The 11,623-nt window shown below is 50.8% G+C and overlaps 1 protein-coding gene across 1 annotated transcript in view; it reads left to right on the forward strand.

Annotated features, from left to right (window-relative positions):
- The window catches only part of ITPK1 (inositol-tetrakisphosphate 1-kinase), a 168,321-nt gene that overhangs the window by 39,546 nt on the left and 117,152 nt on the right, over positions 1-11,623 (forward strand). Inside the window, exon 2 of the mRNA XM_006879106.1 lies at positions 4,477-4,501. Coding sequence (XP_006879168.1) covers positions 4,477-4,501 — 25 coding nt within the window. The remainder of the gene's footprint in view (positions 1-4,476; positions 4,502-11,623) is intronic.

Raw genomic sequence — 11,623 nt, forward strand, 5'->3', positions numbered from 1 at the left:
CCCTCCCCAGTCCATCTCCAATGCCCCTCTTTTTCTGCACTGTTACTGTACAGGAAGCACAGTGGAGGGCCGCTGTGACTCAGAACCAGCAGGCAGTGAGTTAACCGGGTGTTTTAGGGGTATAGGATTTTTTTTGTGGGGTCTCAGGCTGTGTTTGAGGTGCTAACTGAAAGGTCTGTGGCTGAATTCACCAGCCTCTCTCTTCAGGAGAAACAGGGGCAGCCTCCAGCCTTTCAGATTTACCACCTGGTGATCTGGTGCAGAGACGCCCGGAGGCAGGATTGGACCTGCGGCCGGTGGGTTTGCCTTTCCATGTAGGTTGTGCTCCTGTGTACTGGGTGGTTGCAAACCAGAAGGTTAACAGTTCAGACCCATCGAGTGGCTTCATGGGAGAAAGACCAGAGATCGGAGCTCAGAAACGATGTGGGACAGTCCTACTGTCACCTGGGGTGGCTGGGAGCCAGGACCAGCTCCTGGATGCCCACCAATAGCAGTGACCGTGCTGTGCGCCCCATGTTTGCTAGTGACCCCTCTTTTTGGGGGAGAAGGGGCAGGGGTCAGGTGGCAGGCATCGTGGTGAGCAGTGTCCCTGAGCCTGACTCGTTTTGCATTTGTTTGATTCTGTCTGCAGGGTGATGGAGGAGGGTGGCAGGGCTGGGGTTTTCAGGAAGAACTTGATGGATCACTTGGCAGCCTGTCTTCTGGTCTCTCTTCCACCCCTGCCCCCCGACCTCCATCATGAGTCAGTTTCTAAAACCTTCTGGTTATGACTGGCTTTTGGGAACCTGCTCCCTAGGAAATCAGGCTTTTATTATCTTGATTCTGCAGAAACTCCAGATAGAGCCGCTGGCCCCAGCAAGTTCCGACAGCTCTGATCTCACTGCTGGACGGATGTGGTTTTACACCTTCCTCTCCTAGTTTCCCAGTGACTGGAGTAGTTGGAGGTGGCGCCCAGGTGCTCCCTGCGCACTTCCTGGGGAGGGCACAGCCACCCTGGCTCCTGGGCCTTGCTCGTCTGCATACTGGTCTCCTTGGCCCGTGTACTGTGTCAGTGGCCCCCATAGCCACGAGAAAGGCACCATCGAGGGTGCTTAGGAAGCACACGTTTATGTCCTGAAGACGCCCCAGTGTCACAGTGGTTAAAGCTCTGGTGGGCAAAGTGAAATGTTGGGAGTTCAAATCCACCAGCCGTTTGTCTGAAGGAGGTTAAGGACTCTCTGCTTCCGATTGTTACAGCCTCAGAAACCTCAGGTGGTTCTGCTCCATCCTGCAGGGTCTCCACGAGCCAAATTAGATGGAAAAAAATTATTTTCTTTAGTTTGCGTACAAAATTCGTATACATTGTGTTTCACATTGTTCTTCATTCACTTTGTGTTTCATAGAATGATTCCCATACACTGTGTTTTAGAAAATTAGTCACCATTCATCAACAAACAAATGGATAGAGAAGCTCTGGTATAGTCACACAATGGAATACTATGCTGCATTGAAAAACAAGGATCTCATGAAATATTACGCAAAATGTGTGACCCTGGAGGACATCATGATGAGTGAAATATCTCAGTCACAAAAGGACAAATATTGCATAGGGCCACTGTTGTAAAACGGGACTGACATCAGAGTTGAGGGAAGACAGAGAAGGAGGGGAGGAATGATGTATACTGCATTGAAACAGATGAGGGAGAGAACTGTTTAAAAGGGATATATGACTGGGTATTCTTGTCGTTACAGGAGTCCAGAGTAAAGGCTGCATAGTGGAGTGTACTGGGGGAGGGACTGCATAACAATGAAAGAGTTTTTCTTTTTCTTTTCAAAGAATTGGTGGGGAGAGGAGGGAGAAAAGTGCAACAATGAATGACTGGAAACCCTAAGTCTCTGTAAACATTCATTGAAATTAGTAAGAAAAAAATATAGACTTTGACAACAGAAAAAAAAAATTAGTCACCATTGAGCTATGCCCACCATCACCCTGTCTTTTCCCATTTCCTTCACCCCCTCCCTCCACCCACAAATTGTGGACTCTGATTTCCCCTGCCCCCTTACCCCTCTGCACCCACCCTCACCCCTCTGTACCCCCCTTTCCCCATTGCACCCTCATACAGCCAGATTTGATTTTGTGTGTGTGCACGCACGTGCCATGTGGGCTTTTTATGGCCTTGTGGATGGAGGAGGGGCGGGGAGCCCCTTCTTTCCTGCCAGCTCCTGCTTCCTGGAGCACGGGGCTCCCAAGAACCCCACTCAGATTTGCAGCTGATCTGTCTCACGCCTACGTCTTTTGCTTTTTTCCTCTCATTTTAGCAGCTCCATCGGCAGAGTCTTAGGCCCGGGAAGGGAGCGCTGGCTCCCTGAAGGCTGGGCCGCGGTGAAGGGTGACTGAGGGGAAGTTGTTTTGTGAGGAGATGCCAGCTGCACACCACTAATCTGGGTGCTGTGGGGATTAGCTGGGCAGTGAGGGGCCCTACGCAGGGTGGTCACGTGCCCTCGGCTCCCCATCTCCTTGCAGCCCTTCTCCCAGGGCAGCACCTCCTCAGTAGTGGGCTTCCTCTTGTCCTCTTAGAGTTTCCTGCCAGGCAGGTCAGGGGCTGTGAATAGGGAGCGGGACCCCTTGGTGTGAAGCCGGGTGAGCTGTGAGACCCTCAGTCAAGTGCACCTCAGTAGCCCAGCTCTCGGTGAGATGGAGTCGTGGAACCTGAGGCAGGAGCTCCCGAGGGGTGCCCACTGTGGGTGAACAGGTTACCTGTGGTGCTGTCAACCCAGCACTGTCTGGCCTGTTTATCTGGCCGAGGACATCCTGGAAGCAGGGAACTGGGGCTGAGGGTTCGGCCAGGTGCCTTAGCATACAGGGCCACTATACATCCCCATGACCCATAATTCATTAGAAAATGTACTAAAAAAACCCACAGATAGCAAACTCTAGCCTCTCTTCCATCCCCCCACCCCCCGCAGAGACCTCTGTCCTCATTGCTGTCTGTGTGTCCATCTGCAGGTGTCTGTCTTTCCAAACCTTGATCATAATAACATTTATCTTGTCCTCTTGTTTTATTTTTTTTGGAGAGAAGTTGTTTTGGGTTGTATTTTTTAAAGTGTGATTTTGGAGAACATTTTCATAATAAATTAGATTTTCATTAATAATTTCTATACATATAATTAAGGGAGATCTGGTGGCCTAGTGGTAGGAAGCTGCGCTGCAATCCCAAAGGCAAATGGTTCGAATCCACCAGCTGCTCTGAGGGGAGAAGGATGGGTAGTCTCCTCACATGCAGTTTATTGCCTCTGACAACCTGCTGGAGGGTCAGCTATGGGTCACTTCCAACTCGACGGTAGCAACAACAACCAACATACATGTATTCCAGGACTCAGGAGGCCTTGTCCAGAGAGGTTAGGCTGCTGATGCAAAGGCTGAGTCTCTTGGCAGTTTGCATCAAATGGGTGGTCTGCTTCCGTTGAGTTTGCAGCCTGGGAAATCCAGTGCGCGTGTTAGCCGTATGTTGGTTCTGACTCCGTGGCAATAAGAGTGGGTGAAAGAATAGGACATATTGAAGCGCCTTTGCAGTGTAGTGGTTAAAACGCTTGTCTGCTCTCCTCAAGGTCTGTGGTTCAAACCAGCTGCTCCTTGGGAGAATGGTGAAGCAGTCTGTCCCAGGAAAGATTTGTAGCCCTGGGACGGTTCTTTCCTGTCCTGTGGTTGGTATGAGGCAGTCTGTTTGCTGACAGAGGGTTTAGCTCTTGAACATTTGTCATATTGGTGACTCTTTCCACAATGTGTCAGCATTCTCATTATTTCTATTCTGGTGGTTCTCTTTCCATATATCTAGCTTTCTGTGTCTCCGACCTTCTCATTTTAATTTAGGGTGTGCTCATGGAAAGCATTGTCTCAGGGAGCTCAGGACTCAGGGGTGAAGGTGTTTATTTCCTGAACCACTGCCGTCTGGCTGATGGGTGACCAGTGGGAGTGATCAGCAGGGACCACAGTGGCCACAGGGGAGGGAAGGCAGCTGCCACAGGCCTGGGAGGGTATGGAGCCCGTGAAGACTGGCTTCCTTCCTGCCTGTGAGGGTGGCCGGGCTGGGCAGTGGCAGCACGTGGCAATGTGAGAGGCCCCATGAGAGCTGAAGAGGAATGGGGAGCCCTGAGGAGGAGTGACGGGGCTCTGGGGTGGTGAAGATGGTGGGCATTGGCGGGGGGGGTTCCACCAATGAAGGCCTGTCTCTGGAATTGGAGAGGGAGAGGGTTCACTTTGAGGAAAGTGTGCCAACTTGGGTTTCTAGCACCTCAGCCAAGTCCTTTATGAGAACATTAAGAGAAAAAAAGCTTTGAGGGGGAGCTAGGGGTGCATAGCCCTTCACCCCATAAGTGAGGCTGCTCTGAGAGATGCAGGTTCTCATTGCCTTCAGTCAGGTGTGGGGAATGTTCTGGAAGTAATGTTCTCTGCCTCCTGGACTGACGCTTCTTTTTTTTTTTTTTTTTTCTCCATAGGAAGCGAGGGATAGAAGTCGTGCAGGTGAGTACGGGCCGTGTCATGGCCTTTCCCCATTCCCCACGTCATGTGGCCTTTTAATGCCCATCTTTCCCCCTTGACTTTAAGCCTGGGTGCCTGGCTCTGAGGCTGCCTGGAATCTTGGCCGCTTGTTGATTTGATGCGATTCCGTGGGCTTGAAAGGTTGCTCTTGTTTTATCCGTGTCATTTGCTCCCAGAGAAGAGGGGTCCATTTGGGGGAGGATGTGAGGGGGGCTCGAGGGAAGTCCCTCTGGCTAGCTCCGGCCACTCAGCAGTCTACCAGGAAATTTCCACTGGGAGCATTTATCAGAGGAAGTAAATTCACACTCTCACCCACAGGCACACTGCTTGAAAAGGGAATACTCCCCCCAACCCCCAAATACCTGATCCCCGATCATGTGAAATCCCAAACTCCGATGCAGTCCAGTGGTGCGCATTCCTCCCTCCAGGTGAGGGGCCAGTGCACCTGTGGACACCTGCTTCAGAAGGTGCACGGAGCCCTGCACACCACTGCCCAGGAAGGTTGAGGCTGAATCCTTGAATCCACTTCGTCTGTGGGTGTCTCAAGCCTTGCCCGTGCCCTCCAGCCAGAGCCAGCGTCTCAGAACGCAGCAGGCAGAGGGCGAATTAGGAAATACTCTTGACACGCCTGCTGTTCATTTGTAGGATGGCTTGGCGGAGGCGGTGGGGGCGCGGCACCAGCGTGAAGCCAGTCTGGATGCGTTCCACCCAGGCATCTAAAAATAAAACCCACCGCGATGTCTCTGTCCGCCTCCTCCCGGCATCCCTGAGTGTTTGGGGAACATTAAATTTTAAGACACTGAGAAAGGCTCTTTGCCCACACCGGGAGCCAAGTCCTCTGCTGGGTTCTGCCGAAGAGCCGAGTTCCTGGGGGCCGTATCCCCAGACTGTTGGGCACCTAGGCCCTGGGGTCAGCATGTCACCAGAGCCCCTGAGGTCGAATGTTAATAACTGAAGATGTGACCAGGACACTAGATGACCGAGGCACTAACATGTAGCCATTGTCTTCCAACCATCAAGTTGGAACCGCCCCAGAGCTGCACACCCTCCCGCGGGCTTTCAGAGGCAGTAAACGGCACAGGAGGGGATGACCCAGCTTTCTCGCAAGGAGCAGCTGACGGCTTAGAACCATGTACCTTCGCATTGGCAGCTCAGTTCTAACCAGTAAGCCACCAGGCTCTAGAACCACAGGGCGTTTCTTGAGTCAGCCCCCACTGTGACAGCTCCTACTCATTTTGTACGATCACCCAGTGATGTGAGTGGTGTTATCACACCCGTTTCACGGATGAGGAAACTGAGACTCCCAGGGTCAGGACTTCGGGGCCCCTCATCCGGGAAGGATCGTGCAGGGGTCTGAGACCTGCGTCTTCTCTGCTTCTGGGCCCTGTGCACGGCCACTCCGCCCAGCTGGCTGTCCCTGCCTGCTAGTGGGAGCTCCGTTGATGTACGTGTTGTGTGTCTCTTACTCACTTCCTGGCGTGTGGCTCGTCTCTGAGGAAAGCGTGTTGGGTTTAGAGCTTGCCCCAGTCCTGGGGACTATGCCCCATCCTGCTTTTTAGTAGTTCTATTAGTGATAGCAGGGTGCTAAGATGCCCTGATGGTGTAACGTGTAACATATCAGGCTGCTAACCAAAAAGTCCTCGGTTCGAGTCCACCAGCTGCTCCTTGGGAGATTCGTGAGCAGTCTCTTTGCATAAAGACCAACAGCCTTGGGAACCTGATGGAGACTTGCGGTGTATCCCCGCTGACCTGGCAGTGAGTTTTGTTCTTGTAGAACTTCAGGGCGGTGCCAGCGGTTAAGCTCTTGACTACCATCCCAGAATTGGGCAGCTTGAACCCACCTAGAAGCGCGTGGGTAGACGAGCCTGGTGCTCTGCTTCTGAAAGGCCAGAACTTGCAGAGCCGATAGAGAAGTTCTGTTCTACGTATGTGGGGTCCCCGTGGATTAGACTCGAGGACAACGGTGGGGGTTCCCCAGGTGGTGCATGTGGTGACGTGCTTGGGTGCTAACTAAAAGATTGGAGATGGACGCCCACACAGAGATGCCTTGGGAGAAAGTCCTGGTGATCTGCTGTCACACAGCCAGCCACTGACCACCCTGTGGGGTTCTGTTCTCTGTACACACCAGCCGTCGTGAGGCACATGGCATTGGTAGCACCAGTGGTATATGACTACCCTTTTCAGTGAAAAGCGTAATGTAAAGGACACAGTGGCCCGTTATTTTAAAGAAGCGTTTGTATTTGACTTCCTGAGGTGAGAGGGGAGCTTAAAGAAGAAGGCCAATGCTGCCAGTGCCCAGCTCGGCAGAGCTTGGGAACGAGCCATCCCCCTCCCTCCCAGCTGCCCCCCCAGTGCCCTTCCTCCTGGTTCTGCACAGACACAGAGGGTCAGGAGCAGGACCTCCTGGTTCCAGTCTGAGATACTTACCCATTCTGTGCCTCACTCAATTTTCCCATCTGGGAGCCACAACCGAGAATGGTGCCAATCCCCTAAGACTGTTAAGAGGGCTGGTTGGTTTGGTTACGTACTTGGCACATGGGAGGCTGATTAATTCTTGGAGGATCGGGCCCTCTGACCCAGAGCTGGAGGGGTGGCAGGCAACCCCACACGTGGAACCCCCTGGCGTCGGGTAAAGTGCCCGGTTATTGTGATTCTCAGGTACGCCAGGTATTTCCAGTTTTCCACTTGGAACAGAATTGAAAGAGGCCCTGATCCCGCCACCAGCTATAGAGCGCCACCAGCTATAGAGCGTTGACACAGTTGTTTGTTTTACAATAGAGGATTGTGATTCTTGGCATTCTGTTCTGAAAGAATCCCGAGAATGTGCGTGCCATAGATCTCGCCCCAGGCCATCTTGTCATCTTGTTTTGTTGTGTGGTTTTTGTTGTTTTTTTTAAAAAACTACTTGAATAAGTGGTTTTAGTATTTGTATTGATAACAGTGAAAAATGGAAAATAGAATAGATACTGAACAATCTTACTCTAGCAGTATGTCTTTTTACCTTGTAATACCAGAAACAGTATGAAAAAGAATTTCCTTTCTGTCTTCAGAAGTATATTTTTTAATAATGCTTTAATTTTTTATACTTATTGCTTATGGACATTTGCAATACAGCACTGTAATATTATTACTCTGGGAGTTTGGCTGCTAGCTACCATCTTGATGGCGGTCACATCAGTCATGTAAGGGAAGTTTTTCGGGTCGTGTTTGATGCATGTTACTGTTCTTCCCCTCCCCAGGCCCTCCAAGAGTGGGTGTCCTTGAACCTGTGGCCAAGGGTGGAGGTCTGCGGTTCTAAAAATGTATTAATTTTCAAATGAATATTCTTTAAATGACACAACAATCTTTTTTTCTGTTTGCTGAACTGAACAACTTGGTGTTGCTGTGACGCTGCACACTGTTCCAGAGGCTGGTCAAATACCATAATGGTTACCCATTGTGTACAATGTGTGGATGAGCTTCCAGATTGATTTATGCTGGGAAGAGTTTACTATCTAGACTCTGCAAATGTACAGAAACGATGTAAGCTATAGAACAGAGTTCAGGTCTTTTGTGCAAAGCTGACTCTCAGTCATGTTCAACTTGATGACACTTAACCACTGCTAAATGAGACTAGTGCTGTTCTATCTAGAGGAACACTCTTCCACTTTGTACATCACTCTTTGTCAATGTGCTGTGTGAAGTAACCTGGGTTTGCTGTGACGCTGAACCTTGTACCATTGGAGTATCAAATACCAGAATGGTTTCCCAATGTGCACAGTGTTTGGTGGAGCTTCCAGTTGTAAAACAGGTTTGGAAGCAGGAGTAGCATCCACTTCCTAAACCACGTGCCTCTGGAAACTCTGTGAACTTGGAGAAAAGACGACAGTTATGGAAAGGCATTAGGTCTTTTGTTCATAGAGTCGCTATGAGTCGCGCTTGACTCGACAGCAATCAATAACAACAACAAGAACTATAATATTTTGATCAGCTGTGTAGTTAAAGTAATTGTAACAATAATTCGGTCATTACAGTTAAGTCTGTTGTTATTATGTGTAGTTGAGTTGCTTGCAACTCATAGCGACCCTGTGTACAACAGCTCTGAAGCTTGCCAATCTCACTGACACTGACACGCCTACTTCCATTGCCCCAGTTACTGTATCAATCCATCTCATCCAAGGTCTTCCTCTCCTGATCCATCCCTCTAGCCTTCTGAGCATGATGTCCTTCTCCAGGGACTGGTCCCTCCTGGCCACATGCCCAAAGTGTGTTGAGAAAGAGTGTCAAAATCCTAGCCTCCAAGGAGAAACTTGGTTTCTCCCTCTCCAAGATAGACCTGTTTGTTTTCTTGGCAGTCCATGGTATGTTCAAGACTCTTTTCCAGCACCGCAACTGAAAGGTATGGTGGACTCTTCTGTCATCCTTTGTTGTTGTAGCGTAAATAACAATTAGCACTTTGTGACCACATGAAATGTAAAAAAAAAAAAAAAAAGCAAAAGCATATAAAATGCACATACTGTTAAGAAGCCTTGGTGTCACAGTGGTTAAAGCATTCTTTCAATCAGAATGCCTGGGGTTTGAACCCACCACCAGTCCGTAAGAGAAAGATGGGGCAGGTTTGGGGATGCTGCTTTACAACTCATTCTCTACTTCGTGAGTGATCTTCAAGCCCAAGCCCTCTACAAAACCCAGCCTTCGGTAGGATTCACTGCCTCAGAAACACTGTGGACGGTTGTACTCGGTCCGGCAGGGTGGCTGGGAGTCAATGAACCTGTCTCCTGCAGTCACTGAGAGTCGTGGTCAGGGTGATGGCACCTACCAACAACATGATGGAATGATCTAGAAGGTGCTGTCAAGCATAAACCAAGGACATCTCGGGGACAGGTGGGTTGGAAATCGGCTCTCCAGGAGGAAAAGAGGAACATTGTTACGTTTCCAACTGTAAAAGAAGGGCTTGATTATGTAATTTTAAAATAGATGATGCTGGCTCACAAATGGCCGTGGTATTTAGATTCCGCTGGATCCATTTAAAAGGGAAAGACTAACAGTTTTATTTTAAAATGTTAATATTTATGTTACACTGGAAATTACATCCTCTGCAAGTATTTAGACTTATGATGAGAAATTTTAGATGTCAGCTTAAAATGTGCAAATGGATACAGAGTTTTAAACATTTACTTTGGGGCCCCCGTGGGTGAAGACTTGAAGGCCACAGCTCTCCTGTCCTGTCCCCCCCTTCCTGCCAGCCCCTGCGGCAGGTGTCCCCTCAGAGACACCGGAGGCCTCGGGGACCCGTGTGTGCCCCAAGACTAAGGAAGGCCTGTGGAGTTTTCCATGGCCACTGATGGCCCTTAAGCCTGGTTCCATCAGGCCAAATGGTGATTTAAAAAAAATCCAACATAAAACAAATGCAAAAACGCCTCCTGCTCAGGCGAGTCAGGATCCAGGAAGAATGAGGGTCTTGATTTTGCGTAGGTCTTGGCCTCAGGGACAAAGGGCAAAGTGTAGCAGGGGATCTTGTCCCCCCTCAGGCCTGGAGGACAACCTGCCCTGAAGGTGGTAGTCACAGGTGCTCGGGATGATGGTAAGGGATGCAGGTACCTGTCATGACGGCCATGGTTGCAGCGCCCTCCAGGTGCCTGTTGGAACCCTGATGATGAGAGGTAGCCATCCCGACAGGGACAGTCTGCAGGTCCACGCCTATCTTCCTCCTCTGCCCTGCTGGAATGAGGACTCCGAATGAACAGGCCTGACCCCCATGTCCATGAGGCAAAGCAGTGTGAGTTGGGCAGCCTGATGAGTATACCTCCTGGGCGCCTGCTGTGCGCAGCCTAGTAAGTCAGGAAGGCTTCCTGGAGGAAACAAGGAGAGCCTGGCTAGTGGCCAGTGAAGGCTGACGTGAGGGCCACGCCCATGGCCCAGCCAGGCCCTTCTGCGCCTGCTCCTCTAACAGCCTGCTAGCTGCAAAGCTCACCTGGGCAGGGTTAGCCTTTGGGAGGGGAAATTGGAGTGAAAGGGACATCTGGGGCCTGAGCATGTGGCCCACGTCTCTGGGAGCTTTTCTCACACACATCTCGGTTGCTGGGAATTTATGGGGGCTGAGGAAGGGGGTAGCTGACCTTGGGGTTCCCAGCTGTGGGCTCCCTCGCTGCTCTGCAGGGCGGCCCCAAATCAAGGAGGGAAGATCTAAAAGAAAGTGAGTTCTTGAGCTGCAGCACCCCAGGCTCTCACCCCTAGGAAAAAGTGTCCTGAACTCCAGCCCTGGAATTTGTTCTTTGGACACCTCTCACCAGTTATTTTGTCACTAAGCTCCTAGAGGGACTGGGTTTTTATTTGAAAACTCAAATGAGTGAGGCCTGAGTGTGAGAAGTGCAGGTGCCAATTACAGCCACTGTCCTTGTTTTAGATTCCTTGAGATTCAGACATTACAAAACCCTGGCTCCAAGCAGCCGCTGCTTCCAAGGCCAGTGAGGAAGTAACTAGGCCCCTCAGCTTACAGGGTGGAAGCCAGGTCACAGACCTTTTCCCCACAGGGGCTCCTGAGCAGCCAATGTTCACCTGAGATGTGGGAAGTGGGGCTTCCTTCATTTGTGCATTCCTCCTTTCTGAAATAGTCATTCAAAGCAGGGAGCAGGCAGATTCTCACATAGAAAAGACAGATTCAGGCAGACAGGCAGCGAGAAGGCCCTGGTGCCTGGGGGCTGATGGAGAACAGGTGTGCAGCATGGGGGTGCCTGATATAGAATAGGGGGACCCTGATGCAAAATGGAAGACCTAATACAGAATGAGAGGCCTTCTGCAGAATGGGGAGGCCTGATGCAGAATGAGGGGCCTGTTGCAGAATGGGGTGCTGATGTGAAGTAGGGAGGCCTGATGCAGAATGGGGGAGCCGATTCACAATTGGGGGCTGATGTGAAGTAGGGAGGCCCGATGTAGAATGGGGGAGCTGATTCAGAATTGGGGGGCTGATGTGGAGTAGGGAGGCCCAATGTAGAATGGGGGGCTGATGTGAAGTAGGGAGGCCTGATGTAGAATGGGGGAGCTGATGCAGAATGAGGGGGCCTGATGTGAGGGAGGGAGGCCTGATGCAGAATGGGGGAGCTGATGCAGAATGAGGGGGCCTGA

This window comes from Elephantulus edwardii, unplaced genomic scaffold, assembly GCF_000299155.1.
Source record: "Elephantulus edwardii isolate Elephantulus edwardi_28Jun2011 unplaced genomic scaffold, EleEdw1.0 scaffold00002, whole genome shotgun sequence".
In the NCBI taxonomy this organism is placed as follows: domain Eukaryota; kingdom Metazoa; phylum Chordata; class Mammalia; order Macroscelidea; family Macroscelididae; genus Elephantulus; species Elephantulus edwardii.